The sequence below is a fragment of the Carcharodon carcharias genome, chromosome 18, assembly GCF_017639515.1.
Source record: "Carcharodon carcharias isolate sCarCar2 chromosome 18, sCarCar2.pri, whole genome shotgun sequence".
NCBI classification, from domain to species: domain Eukaryota; kingdom Metazoa; phylum Chordata; class Chondrichthyes; order Lamniformes; family Lamnidae; genus Carcharodon; species Carcharodon carcharias.
The window spans coordinates 49,379,843-49,400,359 of record NC_054484.1 but is presented as its reverse complement, the minus strand read 5'-3'; the positions used below and the strand labels follow the sequence as shown (position 1 = coordinate 49,400,359).

At 44.3% G+C, this 20,517-nt stretch overlaps 1 protein-coding gene across 1 annotated transcript in view; it reads left to right on the top strand.

Moving 5' to 3' along the window:
- The window catches only part of LOC121290964 (glutamate receptor ionotropic, kainate 1-like), a 384,058-nt gene that overhangs the window by 229,126 nt on the left and 134,415 nt on the right, over window positions 1-20,517 (top strand). Inside the window, exon 4 of the mRNA XM_041212040.1 lies at window positions 8,390-8,571. Within this exon, the coding sequence (XP_041067974.1) occupies window positions 8,390-8,571 (182 nt within the window). The remainder of the gene's footprint in view (window positions 1-8,389; window positions 8,572-20,517) is intronic.

Below are 20,517 nucleotides of genomic sequence, written 5' to 3'. Positions count from 1 at the left end.
GCTGCTTTCGCCAAAGCGCTGTAGGTTTCAGTCGTGCAGGGTGAGTACAATGAGTGCAGCACAGTCCCAGGGAGAGGAAAGGTGACGTGGTTCCAGCTCTCAGGGGCAGCAGATTGCATTGCTGGGTGGTTAGTTTTCAACCACCCAGCAATGTTTATAAAATGAGAGTGGTAGGGGAGAGAGGGAAATGATCTGGATGCACAGCACATTCATCTTACTGCATAATAACCTTTCTCTTTGAAGGCAGTACAATGGCAGGAAAAGAGAGCCTGAATATTGCAAAAACAATACTGAACAATAACTGACTGGGAGGTCAGGGGGGCACAGAACGAGAGGCAACAGGGATTCCATTCCATTGCAGTGCTATTCATTCAGAGGGAACCGAGCTGGAAAGGGGGTGGTTTTGATGTTTTCTTGAAGCTTTAGCCCTTTTTCTAGTGTTAGTGGGAGTTCAGGCTGGCACTGTTTTCTAGAAGAGCAGGATAAATTTGCCTGCAGTCCTGTTATCCACCAACCAGTGTCACAAAAGCAGGTTACCCGGTAAAGTTCACATGTTGTTTGTGAGAGCTTCCTGGGTGCAACAGTGACAGCAACTTAACAGTACTTTATTGGCTGTATTGTCATTGTTCACAACCACTGGATGTTTCAAAGTGCTATTACATTTCAGTCTTTCTTTTACAAACTACAGCATAAAGATGGGAAGAGAGATCGAAGAGAGTCACAGGTTAAATTAACCTGGAGACCACTAGTTGGAAAATTACTCCCCACCCGCCCACAACGCCTAACAGAGTTTGAGAATTCTATTGCCTACTTCATACATTGATGCATTTTCACAGAATCATAGAATCACAGAATTGTTATGGTGTAGAAGGAGGCCATTCGGCCCATCGTGCCCCATTTTAAAGGACAATAAGTAAGTTGTGAGGTGAGCTTGGGTATAAATTAACTGTTTAACAAGATTGAGCTTAACCAGGGACTTTAACCTCTATCCAGAATGTTTAACCTATTCATAACATCTTATGGTAACATAACATGATAAACATCAGATGGGTTAGATTATAGTGATCATCGCCATGACTTTTATTGATCTGAGAAATTGGCAACAAATTGAACAACATAAAATAAGCTAAAGAGCCAATACTGAGATGAAACACACAGCGCAGGATCAGTGATATTACAAGGATCATCACCTTGATTTCTCTATCCACAGAAGCTGCTTCATCTGCTGAGTATTTGCAGCATTTATGTTGATACTTGAGACACTTAACTGGGACAGATCTGTTCTCAATCTACAAAAATGAAGCTGAGCACAGAGCCCCACTAACTGTAAATCCATCACTGTTGCCTTGACAAGCAAAATTCCTTGGAGGCTGGTGTGGGCTAGTGAGATCTCTTCAGTGCTTTATTTCCATCCTTTGGGTGTAAGCATACTTGGAGCTTTCCAAGCTGTTTCACTGCTACCATGCTGCTAATCCAGTCTGTAGGAGTTGTCACTTTCTTGATTACTCCCTTCTTTTCCAGTTCTTCTATCTTATTTAGGCTGGACTTGAGGGCAGTTGGAACTCTTCTCAGCTGATGCAGACTTGGTCTGACACTCTCATCCACTTCAAGATGATATTCTCCAGGTAGACATCCAAACACTGTATACACATCTTTGTACTCCTTTAGAATCTGTTCAGCAGTCAATGGTTTTGTGTACTTGCAACATTTTGTAAATCTCTGTTGGCATGTTTAGGGTTACCAGCCCAAGCTTTAGACTTGTTCCAGCTGAGACAAGTGGCTGTTGCATGTCGTCTATGATCTGGAACTCCAAACCTTCATTCTTGCTATTGCATTGGGCTCTCAGACTAATTAGTCCTCTCGGTTTGAGTATTGAGCCATCATTTAGCCTCAACCATACTTTAGAGGGCTTCATGTTTGGATCGCCGTGTTGAGCCACTTTGCACAGGTCTGTGAAGGTCATGATGTTGCATGATGCACCAGTGTCTATCTGACACTTCTTGTTCACTTGATGCTCTCCTTCTGTGGCCATCATTCTAACAGTCACAAACCATTTATCACCTATAGACATGACGGAACCAACCTGTTGTGTGGTGTGGAGTACTTTATCAGACTTTTCTGCTGATATCGCTCCAGTGGTCATCTGTATAGGCTTATTTTGCATCTTTCTAGCCAAACACTTATGTGCAAAACGATCTGGCTTCTTGCAGCTAAAACATCGCTTTCCTTATGTTGGACAATCCTTCTTTCCCGTTGTTTGATGTCCTCTGCAGTACTTGCATCCTGCCCTTTGTCCGCAATTGTTCTGCTCTTTCTGCCTGGAATGTCACTCAGCATAATATAACACCTGGTCGGTTCTGCCATATGTGTGCTTGAGCTGATGTTTTACAACTTCCACACTTCTGCACATGTCTATTGCCTTCTTGAGAGTAGACTTGCTGTCACTGCAGGGTCTTATGCCTAAGACAATTCTACTTTTAATGAGATCATCTTTTATTTGCCTCAATTCACATGGTTCTGCAAGCTGTGCTACTGCAGCCACATACTGATTAATGGATTCTTTTTCACGTTGAGCCCCAATGTTCAACACATACCATTCATAAGTAATGTTCATCTGGGGGTTCAAAGTGTGCCCTCAAGGCTTTCAAAATTTCTGCAGCATTTTTTCCGTTCTTAGGGTAGAATACAATTTGTAGCAGTCTCTTTCCGGCAGTGCTAAAAAAGTTGCTATTCATATTTGGAATGGCTTGGTAACTAAATCTGTTGCAATCTCATAGTTTTGCCATTGAAAGTGGAAAAAATTCCAGTTCTTCTGCATATCTCCTTTCATTTCGATAGAAGTTGGGAGTGGAAAATTTGTAGCCATTTTATCCTCACACAGTATTTTACTTGCAGCCGTCAGCTTGTGTTAGCTTTCCAAGTATGTGTTTTATTTTTAGCAGTTTTAAGCAGGTTGGAACATTTTAATATTCCTCTCTCAGTAGCTCTGTCTTCCCTTCCAACTTTTGAAAAACTCAATCACAGATCCACTTCTGACACCATTACGAGCTCAAAACTACGATCTTTTTCATGTAGTATCTTTGTTGAACTGAATCTAAGATGGTTGCCTATAGGGAGTCCTTTGTGGCAGAGGTCACATGGCTACAGCAAGCCATATAGTACATGTAGTATTGATTGCATTTCAAAACCCAAACAAATGTGAACACTTCCAAGTTCCTCACCTTTTAAAAAATATTCAGCTTTTTTATTCTTATGACCAAAGTGGATAACTTCATATTTCCCTATATTATACTCAATCTGCCATTTTGTTGCCCACTCACCTAACCTGGCTATATCTCTTTTCATTCTCTCTCTGTCCTTCCTTCAGCTTACCATTCCACCTAGCTTAGTATCATCAGCAGACTTAGCTACATTACTCCCTGTCTCTTCATCTATGTTATTAATATAGATTGTAAATAGCTGAGACCCCAGCACTGACCCCATCCTTTGCAGAGCTTCACTATTCACTGCCTGCCAATTTGAAAAAGCCCACTCTGTTTTGTATCCTTTAACCAATCCTTTCTCTATGCTAATATAATACACCCAGCTCCATGAGCCCTTATCTTACCAATTAACCTTTTGTATAACACCTTATTGAATTTCTTTTGGAAATTTAGGTATTCTACATCTGCCCTATTAGTTACACCCTCAAAAAATTCTAATAAATTTGTCAAGTAGAACTCCCCTTAGTAAAACCATGTTAAGTTGTTCTAATCATAATATGCTTTTCTAACTGCATTGTTAAGACTTCCTTAATAATAGAATTCCAACATTTTTCCAACAACTGATGTTAGGCTAACTGACCTGTAGTTCATTATTTTCACTTTCCCTCCTTTCTTGAAAAGTAGTGTAACATTTGTCAACTTCCAGGATAGAATCGTTTGATCCCATTGGCATCCGGCATCATAGTGGGCAGGAGGGGTACAATTTGACGTGAGGGGCAGAAATCAGTTCACGCCGGCAGAACACAAACCCCGCTGGAGGCCGGCATGAACCCGATTTGCATCCTGCTAATGGGATGTAAAGTAAGGCTCAACTGGAATCATCCCCACATGCCTGAGTTACTGTTAAGCCGGAGGGAAAGCACGCCAGCCCAGAGCACATCTGGAGAAGCAAGATGTGCAGAAGTCAGGACTCGCCTTCAGGGCCTTGCTCAGATCGCGGACATCTGAGGCAAAGAAGATGTTGGAGCCCTACAGCTACTGGACGCTGGAGGAACATGTGCTTTGCATTCTTTGTGGATTCTCATTGACATGTCTCTACCGCGAAGCGGCTCTTGGAAGGTGGGAGGTGTCCATTGATGTCTCAGGTCTGCTCCGGAATATCACAGTCTGGGCCATGAGCTGCTAAGGATGATCAGTGAGGGGCGAGAGGAACATTCAGCTGTGAGTGGGAGAGGAAGGTCTAGGTGTGACTTGAAGAGGAAGGTGTACCGGTGGTGATGAGGTTGGGAATGGGGAGGTAGGTGTAAGGGGGGAGGAAGGTGTAAGGGAGGGAGTTCGAAGGGGGGAAGATGTCTGGGGGTGAAGAGGGAGTTCGGAGGAAGAATGGTTGGAGGAGGTAGCGGGGAGGACGTCCAGGTGAATATGCAACAGAGGGGTCTGTGGAGTCAATGACTGCCTCCTGTGGGGCCAACTGAGTGTTGATGTGGGAGGAGGGAATGGTGAATGTGAGAGGGAGCAGAGGGAGCCTGTATGGCCAGAAGCTGAGGGTGAGTTGGCTGCGATAGATGGGACAGCGAGGGTGGTTGGTGGGTACTTGGAAGCAGACACGGACCTGGTGTTAGGAAGAAGGAGGTCAGGGAGGTCAAGGTGGATGGGGGTAGGATGCTCAGGAAGGTAGGAAATATGCACGTTCACCTAGACATCCTGGAAAGACAAGGGTTCTGGTTGGTAGGTGATGCCAGGGGGCTCAACAATGATGGGGGAAAGGACATGGGTGACTGGGGGAAGCGAAAGGATGGGGAAGCTGAACCAGAACTTCACTATGACCATGACTGTCGAAATGGAAAGTGAATGGAGCCTCATGTTGAATGGGCACAGGTGCTGCATGGGAGTGCAGTAAGTGGATGGGCAGAGAGACAATTGAGCTCAGATGGACAACTAAAAGAAAACTCCAGCAAGCAGCATTGAACATGCTTGGGAAAGTGAGATGAGTGTGATGGAGGAAGGGAGCAAGAAAACATGGGAGAGTGCTTGCACAAGACTCCAAAAGGCCCTGCCACACACACATATTTCTCCCTCCAGAATCACTCGTGGTCTGGCTGCATGTGGCTGAACTGCTTGTTGGGGGGTGGGGTTGGGAGGGTGCAGTGGGATGCAGGGGGAGGACTCGCGAAGCATGTTAATGAAGCTGAAAGACAATATTTCACATTATTCAGTGAAAGTAAATATTCCCAGATTATAAAGTGAAAAAAGTGTTCACCCGCACAACCACTTGTGATCAGAATTTCTTAACTTTTCTATGTCTACAACTTGTAGGTGCTGCCCTGACATCTGCAGCAGGGGTGGAGACACCCTGTGCAATGGCTGGCCTCTGTTGACTTCGGCATGTGTCCTCTGTAGAACTGAGGCCTTGAGTGCCAAGGCTTGCTTTGGCCGTCCTCCTGTGGGCCAGCTGCTCCCTCTGCAGTGAAAGAGGGCAAGATTGAGGGGACAGTCTCTGAGATTCCTGAGTGGATGACCCAGAGGTGTCCAGCTGCCATTCCTGCAACCTTTGGGTGCCCGGGGGCACCGGCCTGACTCCTTGAGGGGAAGGCGCACCGGGGTGGGGGGGGGGCTTGTTGTTGAGCTGCCCCGTTTCCCTCTCACGTCACCACTGCAGGAACTCATCCATGGCTACCACGATAGAGTGCAGGTCTGCATGCACCTCCGCCTTCTGCTGGACCAGGGTCTCCATGGTGTCTGCCATCCTTCCCATGGAGACCTCCAAGCACACACACCTGCCACTCTGATGAGTTTGCCAACATCTGTGTGTGATGTTCCCCCGACTTCTGCTGACTCTCCAGGGTGAGTTGGAAGGCTGAATCCAGAGGCTCGTCACCTGACTCGACCTCACAGATGCCTTTTCCCCAGCAGTCCTCAAAGTGCTGGAAAGCTCAGCTGAACCTGCCTCTTCCTGCTGTGGAGACATGTGTCCGTGCGGTGACCTCCAGTCTGTGAACCCGAGCCCGAGTCTTTGCACTGGTGGATGGTGTGGGTAAGCGCTGTGACGGGTCTTCCAGGCTGCTTATTTCCAGCTCTTCGCTGGAGGTGCGGACCTGGATGGATCTGAGGGACTGGCTGGCTGAGAGCATCAGTCCCCTTGGCAGAGCTCCCTATGAACCAAAGTAGAGATGATTAGTGCGCGGCAGCAGAGTCAAAATCAGAAGAGGGAACACTCATAGTTGCATTGAGAGAGGGATGATGTAGTGCAGGATCCTCAAGTGGCTGTTCGCCGTTGACCTCACCATAGCCACAGGCACGGTCCACATCCTCAGCAGTCTCCAGGATGGCAAACTTCTCAAAGTGAGCGAGGGGACTAATGCAAGCCACTCCACCCCTGGCCTGGGACCTGTCCCTGCTGTTGTGAGCCAACTACTCCTGCATGGAAACAGAATGAGAGAGTGTGAGCTGAACAGATGGCACTTCATGGAATGTTTGTGTGGTGACTGGAGCCATGGATGGGATGTGGACATGAGCTCTAAGGACAGGATTTTTAGGGCTACATGTGGGTGCAATCAGCTGGCTCGGGAGTGGCATGCTGAAGTACTTTTCCTGGCTCTATGTCAACTTCAAGGGCAGAATTTTTGGCCCGTCAGGCGAGTGTGCGCCCGACCCGACCAAGCGTAAAGTGACACATGATGACCTCCGGCGGGCGTCCCACCATCATCGTGCACTTGTGCGATATATCGTTCGGTGGGCGCATGCAGGAGTCGGCAGCACGCCTGCCGACAATTGAGTGGCATATTAAGGCATTTAATGAACTAATTGATTGAAATTTTTTGCTGCCTGTCCAACCGTTCAGTTGGCAGACGGGCAAAAAGGCCAAGCAGCATTTGACTTTTTGGTGAAACCGCATCCACAGGCGGGATGAGGTTTCAACCAGTGTTTAAAAAAAAATTGCTTTTCAAACTCATCTCTAACATGTCCCTGCTCACATGACAGTCAATGAGGAGACATGTTTTTAACAGTATTAAATTCTTTATTTTTTTATTTTGAAAATCTTCAGCTCCCTGAGGCAGCTCTGTGCCTCAGGGAGCTTTTACTGCGCACACTCACACACACGCACCAACTTATGCACTCGTGCTCCTCGTGCCTCCACCCCAGCAGCGCTGGCTGGCTGTTAATTGGCCAGTCCGTCTCGCGGCTGGTCCCGCTCGCCGCTGCCAAGCCTGCCCAACGACCGGAACACACTGGCCCAGATTACCAACAGTGTTTGAGAGCCCGCCCGCCCACCAACAAAACGGTGTGTTTCCTGGGAATGCATGATTAATGAGGTGAGATTGAGACGATATGGCGTGAAAATCCGCCATTGCGGCCGGCGGGTAAAACACTCTTTTTCCCACCCGCTACCGCACTTAGTGCAAATCTGGGATGATTCTGACCTTTGTATCACTGCAACTTTTGAAATTGTGCCCTGTACACCAAGGCCTAGGTCATTAATATATATCAGGAAAAACCAGCACTGACCCCCAATGAACCGTCCCCCAGCCCAAAAAATATCCATTAACTACCACTCTCTGTTTCTTGTCAATCAGCCAATTTCATACTGCCACTATCCCTTTTATTCCATGTGCTATAACTTTGCTCACAAATCTGTTGTGTAGCACTGTGTCAAATGCCTTTTGGAAGATACAATAAAAATCTCAATAGCAATTGATTAGATTTCAGTTCTAATTTAGAACTAAGTAATGCAAAAAGACTGCGCTTTGATGATTTAGGTAAAATTTATTTATAATTTTTAATGTTTAATGTTCATGTGGGTGCCATGCTCTCTGGTGGCATATATTAAAAATTCAGCCACTAGAATGAATGATCAGTGAACCATGCACAGCATATATATACGTTTTTGATATGTACTATCGGTGTACAAGGCTTCCCATATGAAGTAGGGTCAAAAAATTACATATAATGTATTGATCTTAGGTCTCAAAGGGGCTCTACTAATAGGTAGATAGGGACAATTAACTCAAATCTACAATTATACAATCCATAGAACAGTTTACAGTTTATCACTTTTTTTCCTTAATATGTGTTAAAAAAATTTTAAAATTGAGATATAGATGACTAATCAGTAAATTAAACATGGTTTTTTTCAGGTAAATACAGTTATACAATTTATGTTACGTTTTGTGCTTTTTATCCTCCAGGTCTCATTCGCTTACAAGAATTAATGAAAGCTCCTTCCAGATTTAACATTAAAGTTAAAATTCGCCAGTTGCCATCAGGTAATAGAGATGCTAAGCCTCTTCTGAAGCAGATGAAAAGGGGGAAGGAGTTCTTCGTGATTTTTGACTGTACATATGCAACTGCAGCCGAAATATTGAAACAGGTGATTGAAATCTTCTATACCCTGTTGGATCCTATAGGATATCTGGATGTTTTCTATACTGTAATAAAACTGCAGTCCTTTATCTGACTGCACAGGAACAATTCAGCTGAAGCATTTCTGGATGAGATGTGTTGAAGAAAATTTGCAACCAAAAAGACAAGCTCTTTTTCGTCAACCTCTTCTTAAAACTCCTTTGCCTCTGTGTTTTCATTTATAGGTGGCTTGATGGGCTGGCCATTATACATGACAAAGTGATGGAACAGCTAGCAATTAATAGAAATCTGGGAGACACTCTGAGGACTCCTGCAGGGGTCTCCTCACAACTCTCTCAGGCCTTTGGAGAAGATATGATTTTGATTGTATCTCCTCTTGATGGCTGTGTGTGAAATCCTGTTGGGTATCATGAGCCACGTATGCAAAAATAGCTCCTGTCACCAAGCAGCCAGCATCTGAGCCAATGACTTTGTTATCATTGTTGTGGGTCTAGATCGGGTTGTCGAGGATCTGGTCTTACAGATGCTGCTGGAGGCAAGGCTGATGGTAATCTCTACTTTTTATTGGCCATTATACTAACTATGCACAATAAGGACTTAGCATGAGGCTCCACATAGAACTATCGCTCCCCATGCTTCATTATCTTACATCAATGATTATGTAGCCTACATATTTACATATTTAACATTAACCCTTTTTACCACATCTCCCCCAAGTCTCTGACTCCAATAAATACTATTTATATTATCCTATATCTCCCCCAGAAGTTTCTGCCTTCATCCCTGGATCACATAGTTAAGCATTGTGATGGTTTCACCAATCTCCCTGATCTTGCCCTCATCTCTCTTGGAGGTTACATAGGATTCAAATTCCCCATGTTCTCTCTCGAACTCTAGAGTTGTATGTGAATCTTCAGAGACTATTTGTTCTAGGTTCAGGTTGTCTTACGAACATACATGTATGAATTAGGAGCAGGAGTAAGCCATTGGCCCCTTGAGCCTGCTCTGCCATTTGATAAGATCATGGCTGATCTGATTGTGGCGTCAATTCTACTTTCCTGTCTACCCCCTTTAGCTTTTGAATCCCTTGTCAATCAAGAATCTATCTAACCCAGCCTTAAAAATATTCAATGACCCTGCCTCTACTGCTGTCTGGGTAAGAGAATTCCACAAAGTAATGACTCTCTGAGAGAAAAAAATTTCTCCTCATCTCCATCTTAAATGGGCCATCCTTATTTTTTCAAATTGTGCCCCTAGTCTCTCTCATAGGGGGAGACAATCTTTTAACATCCACTCTGTCAAGTCCCTTCAGAATTTTGTGTGTTTCAATAAGATCATCTCTCATTTTTCTAAACTCTGATGGGTATAAGTCCAAACTGCCCAACTTTTTCTCATAAGTTAACCCCTTCATCCTAGGAATCAGTCAAATGAACTTTCTCTGAACTGCTTCTAATGCAATTAAATACTTTCTTAAGTAAGGAGACCAAAACCGTACATGTTACTCCAGATGTGGTCTCACCAACACCCTGTACAACTGTAGCAAATCTTCCCTACTTTTATATTCCATTTCTCTTGCAATAAATGACAACATTCCATTTGTCTTCCTACTCACTTCCTGCACACTAACTTCTTGTGATTCATATACCAGAACACCCAGATCCCTCTATAGCACAGAGTTCTGCAATCTCTTTCTATTTAAATAGTACACTGCTTTTCTATTCTTCCTGCCAAAGTGGACAAGTTCACACTTACCCACATATAACTCCATCTGCCAAATTTTTGCACACTCACTTAACCTATCCAAATCCCTTTATAGATTCTATGTCCCCCTCCCCTCACATCTTACTTTCCTATCTATCTTTGTGCTATCAGCAAATTTAGCAACCATGCACTCAGTCCCTTCATCCAAATCATTGGTGTAGGTTTAAATACTTGAGGCCCCAGCTTTGATCCCTGTGGCACTCGACTGGTTACAGCTTGCCACCCAAAAATGCCCCTTTTATCCCTATTCTTTGCTTCCTGTTAGCTAAAGTCATTTCTCACTATTGTACTAATGTCATCCTTAATTAACAAAGCATTGCTACCACTCTTTTCTAGCTTCCTGACCTTCTGAAATGTCAAATACCCTTAAATATTCAGGTCCCTGCATTGATCACCTTGCAGCCACATCTCTGTAATTGCCATAATGTCATACATATTTATTTCTATTTGAGCTGACAATTCATCTATTTTGTTGCAAATGCTATGGACATTCTGCTATGGAGCGTTTAATTCTGTCTTTTTACGACTTTTGCAAACTCAGGCCTTATCTGCTGTCACGCCCTTAAGTTTGTATGCTCTGTCCCTTCCTGCCATGCTCTGATGATCACTCCTCTTATTGCTACCTTGACCTCTTGCCTTGCCCTTTCACTTTAATTTATCATATCTTCCTTCACTATTTAGTTTAAAGCCCTCTCTACCACCCTAGTTGTATGACTTTCCAGAACACTGATTCCCGCACAATTCACGTGAAAACATCCCAAAAGTACAGATCCCGCTTTCAAGAATTCTACTGCCAGTGCCCCATGAATCAAACCCATTTTTCCCACAACAGTCTTTCAGCTATGTATTCAACTCCCTAACCTTATATACCTGCGACAGTTTGCTTGTGGTTCAGGCAATATTCCAAAGACTATTATCTTTGAGGTTTTGCTTTTCAGTTTAGCCCCTGGGTGCAAATATACCCAAAGCAGAACCTCTGTCCTAATCCTTTCTATGTAGTTGGTATCTTTGTGGACCATGACAACTGGATCTTCGTCCTTCCACTGCAAGTTCCTCCCCAGCCCTAAGCAGATGTCCCGAATACTGGCACCAGGCAAGCAGCACAGCCTTCTCTCTCTCTCTCTCGCTCTCGGCTACAGAGAACAGTGACTAGTCCCCTGACTATACTGTTCCTACTACCACCACACTCCTATTTACTTCCCCTGCCTAAATGGCCTCCAGTAATACGGTGCCATGGTCAGTTCATTCATTCATTCACCCTCCCACCCCAGCTCTCATCCATAAAAGCTGTAAGAATCTCAAACCTGGTGGACAATAGCAAAGGCTGAGGTTCCTCCACTTCTACCTTCTTGATCCCCATACCCATCTCACTTGCAGACACATCCTCCTGTTCCTGACTATGGACTAAATCAGATGACTCTAGCCTAAGAGGTATAACTGCCTTCTGGAATGAAGTGTCCAAGATAACTGTTCCCCTCCCGGTAGCTCTGCCTCAAGCTCATTGACTCTGAGCCAAAGATCTTCAAGATGCAGAAACTTACTGCAAACATGTTTTCTTTGGGTCACACAGGTGTCCTTCAGCTCCCACATACTGCAGCTGCACATCACCTGCCCAGCCATTTTTATTGTTTTTTAATTAATTAATTATTTACTTTAAGAAATTTGATCCAATGCCTCTAGTCTTGCATCTGCGTATATTCTTATACTTTCAATAAATATTCTACTTACCCAAATTGAAATTCCCTAATTTAGATAGGATAAATGAGAAATACTCACCAGCCAATGACCTAACTGTTTACCTGTGATGTAACACCTGGATTTTTCTTTATGAATGTGGGCTCTGACTGGCTCCTGTTGACAGACTAGCCCCGAAGTCTTGCTTTCCTCTTTCAACATTTCTAGACCCGAATCTCACACTGCTGACTCATTGTTTCTGGCCCCGAAGTCTTGCTCTCCTCTATAAAAACAGAAACAGAAATACCTGGAAAAACTCAGCAGGTCTGGCAGCATCGGCGGAGAAGAGTACAGTTGACGTTTCGAGTCCTCATGACCCTTCAAAAGAACTAAGTAAAAATAGGAGAGGGGTGAAATATAAGCTGGTTTTAGGGGAGGGAGAAGGAGGGGGGCGGTGGTTGTTGGGACAAGCAAGCAGTGCTAGGAGGAGATAACCAAAAGATTTCACAGACAAAAGAACAAAGAGGTGTTGAAGGTGGTGATATTATCTAAAAGAATGTGCTAATTAATAGTGGATAGCAGGATAAGGAAGGTACAGATAACTGTAGTGGGGGTGGGGTGAAATAAGACTAAAAGGGCATAAAAGGTATAGATAAATAATCAGTGGAATACATTTAAAAATAGTGGAAATAGGTGGGAAAAGAAAAATCTATATAAATTATTGGAAAAAACAAAAAGGAGGGGGAAGAAATGGAAAGGGGGTGGGGATGGAGGAGGGAGTTTAAGATCTAAAATTGTTGAACTCAATATTCAGTCCGGAAGGCTATAAAGTGCCTAGTCGGAAGATGAGGTGCTGTTCCTTCAGTTTGCATTGAGCTTCACTGGAACAATGCAGGATGCCAAGAACAGACATGTAGGCAAGAGAGCAGGGTAGAGTATTAAAATAGCAAGTGACAGGGAGGTCTGGGTCATTCTTGCAGACAGACTGAAGGTGTTCTGCAAAGCGGTCACCCAGTCTGCATTTGGTCTCTCCAATGTAGAGGAAACCGCATTGGGAGCAACGAATGTAATAGACTAAGTTGAAGGAAGTGCAAGTGAAATGCTGCTTCACCTGAAAGTAGTGTTTGGGCCCTTGTTCAGTGAGGAGAGAGGGGCAGGTGTTGCATATCTTGCGTTCGCATGAGGAGGTGCCATAGGAGGGGGTTGAGGAGTTGGGAGGGGGTGATGGAGGAGTGGACCAGGGTGTCACAGAGGGAATGATCCCTACAGAATGCCGCAAGGAGGGGTGAAGGGAAGATGTGTTTGGTGGTGGCATCATGCTAGAATTGGCGGAAATGGCGGAGGATGATCCTTTGAATGCGGAGGCTGGTGGGGTGATAAGTGAGGACAAGGGGAACCCTATCATGTTTCTGGGAGTGAGGAGAAGGCGTGAGGCCGGATGTGTGGGAGATGGGCCGGACACGGTTGAGGGCCCTGTCAACTACTGTGGGTGGAAAACTTTGGTTAAGGAAGAAGGAAGACATGTCCGAGGAACTGTTTTTGAAGGTAGCATCATCAGAACAGATGCGACGGAGGTGAAGAAACTGAGAGAATGGGATGGAGTCCTTACAGGAAGCGGGGTGTGAGGAGCTGTAGTCGAGGTAGCTGTGGGTTTCGGTAGGCTTGTAATGGATATTGGTGTACAGTCATTCACCAGAAATTGAGACAGAGAGGTCAAGGAAGGGAAGGGAAGTGTCAGAGATGGACCATGTGAAAATGATAGAGGGGTGGAGATTGGAAGCAAAATTAATAAAGTTTTCCAGGTCCCGACGAGAGCATGAAGCAGCACCGAAGTAATCATTGATGTACCGGAGAAAGAGTTGTGGGAGGGGGCTAGAGTAGGACTGGAACAAGGAATGTCCCACATACCCCATAAAGAGACAGGCATAGCTGGGGCCCATGTGGGTACCTATAGCGACACCTTTTATTTGGAGGAAGTGAGAGGAGTTGAAGGAGAAATTATTCAGTGTGAGAACAAGTTCAGCCTGACGGAGGAGAGTAGTGGTGGATGGAGATTGTTCGGGCCTCTGTTCGAGGAAGAAGCAGAAAGCCCTCAGACCATCCTGGTGGGGGATGGAGGTGTAGAGGGATTGGATGTCCATGGTGAAGAGGAGGCGGTTGGGGCCAGGGAACTGGAAATTGTTGATGTGACGTAGGATGTCAGAGGAATCACGGATGTAGGTGGGAAGGGACTGGACAAGGGGAGAGAGAAGGGAGTCAAGATAGCAAGAAATGAGTTCCATGGGGCAGGAACAGGCTGACACGATCGGTCTACCGGGACAGTCCTGTTTGTGGATTTTGGGTAGGAGGTAGAAGCGGGCTGTCCGAGGTTGGGCGACTATCAGGTTGGAAGCTGTGGAAGGAAGATCTCCAGAGGAGATGAGGTCAGTGACAGTCCTGGAAACAATGGCTTGATGTTCAATGGTGGGATCATGGTCCAGGGAGAGGTAGAAGGAAGTGTCTGCGAGTTGGCGCTCAACCTCCACAAGGTAGATGTCAGTGTGCCAGGCACTCCTCTCTTGCTCATTCTCGCCGTCCTCTATCGCTGTTTCTGGACTCACTCTCCTCTTTCCTCCATCATTGTTTCTGGACCCTAAGGCTTACTCTCTTCTCTTGCTCCTTCTGACCCCGAAGTCTCAATATCCTCTCTTGCTCTTTCTGACCTGAAAGTCTCACTCTGCTGTCTCATTGTTTCTGGTCCCAAAGTCTCGCTCTCCTCTATCATCTCTCACTGTTTCTGGCCCCAAAGTCTCGATCTCCTCCCTCTTCCATCATTGTTTCTGGACCCAAAGTCTTACTCTCCTCTTTTGCTGTTTTGGCCCTGAAGTCTTGCTCTCCTCTCTTGCTCTTTCTGACCCCAAACTCTCACTCTGCTGTCTCGTTGTTTCTAGCCCCAAAGTCTTGATCTCCTCCTCTCTCATCCATCATGGTTTCTGGCCCCAAAGTCTAGTTCTCATCTCTCGCTGTTTCTGGCCCCAAGGTCTTGCTCTCCTCCATTAATGTTTCTAGTGCCAAGGTCTCACCGTCCCCTCTCCTCTCTCTCTGTTTCTGGCCCTGAAGTCTCATTCTTCTCTCTCACTTTATCTGGCCCTGAATTTTGATCTCCTTTCTCAAAGCTTATAGCCTTGAGGTCTTGCTCTAACCTCTTGTTGTTTTCACCCAGAAATCTTACTCTCCTCTCTCGCTGTCTCTGGCCCCAAGTCTCGCATTCCTCTCTCGTTGTCTCTGGTCCCAATGTCACAATATCCTCTCTTGCTCTTCCCTGATCCAGAAGCCTCAGTCTCCTCCCTCACTGTTTCTGTCCCAGAGTTCACTCTCCCCTCTCAATGTTTATAGCCCAGAAATCTTGCTCTCCTCTCTCGCTGTTTCTGTCCCCAAACTTTCATTCTCCTGGAACCACAGAACCATAGAAAAGCTATGGAACAGAAAGAGGACATTCAGCCCATTGTGTCTGCGCCGGTGAAAAGGAAAAAATTAGAAAGCTAGCTGCCCATTCTAATCCCACCTTCCAGCATATAGTCTGTAGCATTGCAGGTTACAGCACTTTAGGCACAGTTCCAGGTGTCTTTTAAATGAGTTGAAGGTTTCTGCATCCACCACCAAACCAGGCAGCAAATTCCAAACACCCATCACCCTCAGGGTGAAGAAGATTTTCTCCCTCCAATGTCTCTCCTCTCTCAATGTTTCTCGCCCCAAAGTCTCGCTCTCATCTCCTGCTGTCTCCAGGCCAGAAGACTCTTTCTCCTCTCTCCCTGTTTCTGGCCTCAAAGTCTTGCTTTCATCTCCCACTGTTTCTGGCCCAGAAGCCTCATTCTCCTCTCTCACTGATTATGGGCCCGAAGTCTTGATCTCTTCGCTTGCTTCTTCTGACTCCAAAGTCTCGCTCTTATCCCTCCCCTCTCGTTGTTTCTGGCCCCAAAGTTTCACTCACCTCTCTCCTCTCTCACTGATCCTGCACCCAAAGTCTCGCTCTCTGCTCTCGCTGTTTGCAGCCCCAAAGCCTCAATATCCTCTCTTTCTCTTTCTGGCCCCGAAGTCTCGCTCTCCTCTCTCGTTGTTTCTGGCCCCAAAGTCTCGCACTCTTCCTGATCATGTGGATATTAGTCCATTCCATTGATGGTTTTCTGGTTGACAGAAGTGCACTTCTTTTTCTTCTCTATCTCATCTTCAGTCTCAACAAGATAAGATCTCAGACTTTATCTTTTCCAGAGCTTGGCCTTCTCAGTTCTGGTCTATAATCCAGACTAATTCACCTGGTTGGAGTTCAGGTAAGTTATGCATTTTGTGGCATTGATGGTAGTTTCTGGTTTGATTTGCACGATACTTCTTCCCCCTTACTCTCTCTATATTAGTTGCTTTTAGAAATGGCATGAGCGTATGTGCAAGAGCAGAAACTTGAATCCATAGCCTTCTTCTCATCATAGGTTCTGACAGAGCCAAACTACTTTGAAGTGGTGTGGAATGGTAGCTCAAGAGTGCTAAGCTGATATCATTATTCTTTTTCAACAAAGCTTTTACTATTCTTACTCCTCTTTCAGCCTCTCTATTTGTTTGTAGGTACCTGGGTGAACTAGTTGTGTGGACAAAGCCATTGCCTTCTGTAAATCTCTTGAACTCTTCATACACAAACTGTGGGCCATTGTCTGAAATGACAAGGCCTGGAATGCCATGTGTGGCAAAAAGTTCTTTCGGTGAATTATGACTGCTTCTGAGGTTGTACTGGGAAGATGTTTAACCTCAATCCATTGGGAATAACTGTCAACAACTATGAGGAATGTCTTCTCCTTGAACTCGAAAAGGTCCATTTGGAGACGTTTCCACAATCTGGATGGGAATGAGGATACCATCAGTGGTTGTTTTTGCTCTTGGCGATGAATTTCACAGGTGATGCAGCTCAAAATCATCCCCTTTAGCTTTAGATTTTGAGATTCCTGGCATCAGACTGAATTTCATGCTCTAGCATGACACTATGTAATGACTAGGTGTTCTTGGTATATTCTCTGAAGGATCTCAAGCCTGAAGACTCTTGAAATGACCAACCTTTCATCATAAATCAGCAAGTCATCCACGATACTGAGATGTCTGTGTTGCTGAGAGTATTGTTTCAGGATGAGATTATTTGGAACGTATTCTGGCCATCCATTTTTGCAGTATTCCCTAATTTTAGCACATTCTTAGTCTGCTTTTTGTACTTGTCAGATTTCATTTAGCCTCTGTGTTGTTAATAGGGACTTTGTAGTCAATGAGGTATATGACTCTACCTCCTCAAGGAGATTTATGTCCTCCTATTCAGGCTTTTAAAAAGGAATGCGGACAATGCAGCTGCTGTTGTTTGTCATTTGCCTTGGTCATTTTTGTTTGGCTCTTTCCCCTGCTATTCCTGTGAAATCTCCTGCCTGATTTTCCTCAAGATTTTCCAATTCATTAACTTTACAGATGAGTTGTAGATCAGTGCAAGCTTTTCGACTTAACAGTGAACATTCTTGGTTGTGGATCACATACAAAGCTTCTCTGATTCCTCTTCTTTTGTACTGGAGTTTAGCAGTCAACTGTCCCTTGACCTTTTAGATGAATGCCTCCTGGACTGTGGAGTCATATGATAGATGGCAAGAAGAAGTCTGTTTTAACAACTATTCTGAGTCTGAAAGAATCAAAACTCCTGCTCCAGTGCCTAATTTGAAGTGTTTTTTATACCTGTTGACCATAATATCTGTGTCTCAATAGTTCCCATTTGATTTTGTAATTTCCCCCAAGAATGGCACTTCCTTATCTTTTTCTTCTTCACATTCTTGAATGGTGCATGACCTTAATTGTTTCTCTTTTAATTTTTGTGTTAGGAGCTTTTTGCTGTGGCACACTGATTTAAAATGGCCCCTCTTCTTGTAGGACAGGTATCCGCATTTTTCCCAGGGCATTCTTTGTACCGATGCAGCCTTTTCCTGTCACAACGAGGACACTGAATAATGGTGGCTACCACACCCTCTTCACTCTTTCCTTGCTTGGGATTAGATGTGCTGCTACTTCTATCCTGCAAACTGTACTGTATCAGCTGTTTTTCTCCATGAGATTTTTTTTTCGCCTCGAATAAAAACTTGGTTTTGCTTTCTTCTACCTGCCTTGTTAACTACACAGCCTTCGACAGGGTCAAATCTTTCTTTGACTGTAGAAAATATGATAAAGTCTCTTCTAAGACTCCTACAACAATGCAATGAATTAATTTGTCTTTCAGGGCTCCATATTCACAATTCTTAGCTAATCGATATAAGCCATTAATGAAGGAATCTATGCTCTCTCCTGGTCATTGAGAGCACCTACTGAATTCTGCTCTCTCTACAATGGTGTTCCTTTGAAAACTAAAATATCTATCAAAGACTTTGATAACTTCTTCATATGTTGTTTATGCCTGTCTAACGATTACTTCGTCTGCACTACTGCCTATGGCATAGAGTAAGATATTGACCTGTTCCTTACTAGTATTCTCTGCTGGTCCTGAAGCTGTTCTTTACTTGGTAAATATACAATGCCAGTTCTGCCACTTCTCAGCTTTATCCAGGCCTTCCATGTAGATGAAGATAGGATGTTTCCATAGTTTACTTTTACTGTAGCCTTTCCTGGAGTTCCATTGAAGATTTTCCCGTGCTGTCCATGTCCTGCAATCATTCCTCTTGCTACTTCTTCCAGTTGCTGGGCTCTTGTTGTTCCTTTCATCATGTTTTTGGCTGTCACCACCTGTTTCCACATTGTAGATTTTAAATGGGATTGTTCAGGGTCTGGTCTGACAGATACTGCTGAAGGCAAAACTGTTGGTAAACAGTTATTTTATTGAAGATTATACTAACAATGTATAATACAGATTTAGCACGAGGTTCTGTAAAGAACTATCTCCATGCTCTGTTATCACGTGATCTTATAACGTCACTGATGATGTAGACTATATATTTGTATATTTAACATTAACTCTTTACACTACAATGACCTGGGTGAAAAAGAAGGGAACTTAGGACTGCTGTAGGATAAGGCATGATGATAGTTGTCAAAATGTCTGATGCAGATGTGTATGATGCGCTGCATGTAATCATATAATAGCTGCACGTTCAGCGAGTGAAAGCCCTTCCTATTCACATATGCTCCAGGATCTTGCAAGGTTTGGTGTGGCAGCTCCGCACCTAGCTGAAGGAAGCCCAGTCTTCCTACTTTGCAACCTTCAATGTGATGAAGTTGCTGGTTTTGATAAACACTGCATCTGTCACATGCAGGCATACACAGCAGATTGACTAATGTTGTTAATGTCACCTGATGCGACCTGGAATGAGGTACAAAAATTCAGGGTCAGTTTAGAGTCACAGGCGAGGATCAGTATGACCTTGTGCTGGGATATAGTTGGTACTGCAGCTAGTGACACTGCTATATGACAGCCTTGTCAGTAAAGCAGAGCCTCCTCACACTCTGCTCCTCACCAATCTGCAGGTATGAATTTCTTGGCCTGTGCATTCGTTGGGTTGAGGTTTCCCTCCTTCTGCTTCTTTTCCATGCAGCTGCAGATCTCTGGGACTCTTGTTTGTTAATCTGCTAGTCACAATGGTTCAAACAATCACGAAACCTCTAATAACAACCTGGGGCAGAATTTTAATGCCCAGTTTTGTTGGGGACGAGGCTGTAAATTGCAGCGAGCCATTATAATCCCCATTGACTTCAGCGGGAATGTAAAATCCTGCTGCCATAAAATTCTGCACCTGAAGTTTGCCAGAAGCCACTGGTCAAACCCCGGGTGACCTCAGTAAGAAAAAATTCTTGAAAATGTAATGTCAACAGACAAGGCCGCTAAAGCAGCACATTAGCAGCCAAAATGAATCAACTAGTGACTTAACTGAGAGCAGCTGATGATGCCTTTAAATAGCATTGGATAAATGCCCTCCCCATTATTTCTGCTCCCGATTTGTGAGTCTTCTGTAGAATTTATGAGTAGCAGGATGAAGCTGTTGAAAATAGAGTTTGGAACTAGACCCACGTACTTAAATCTAATTTGCATATATTAAGCAAGCACTTGCATTTTCATTTGGACACTTTAGGTGACTGAGGAGGTCCAACCCAAAGCAATGTTGGGCATAGAGTAGACAGGCGAGACCATCACCTAATTTTCAGAGTTCTTGTGATTTTATTATAGGCTTTAAACTCAAGGGTAGCCCCATGGACCTCAGTGAGGCCGGCCTCACTGCTGCTGACACAAGCACAATAGCCAGCAAGAGTGACCATCGTTCGCATCAGTTTCAGGCTGATTATGTTAATCATGACGCTACTATATTTCAAACTAAATATACTTGACATTATCTTAAACAATCATTGTTTATTTTTAAAATAAATGTTTCATGATGGACAGTGCTGCTGAGGAACTGTTGTTATATGATATATTTAAAATGACGGATGGTCTGTTGCATTCTAATTCAAAATTCATGTCAGGCTCTGTGTATAAAAGAGTTCA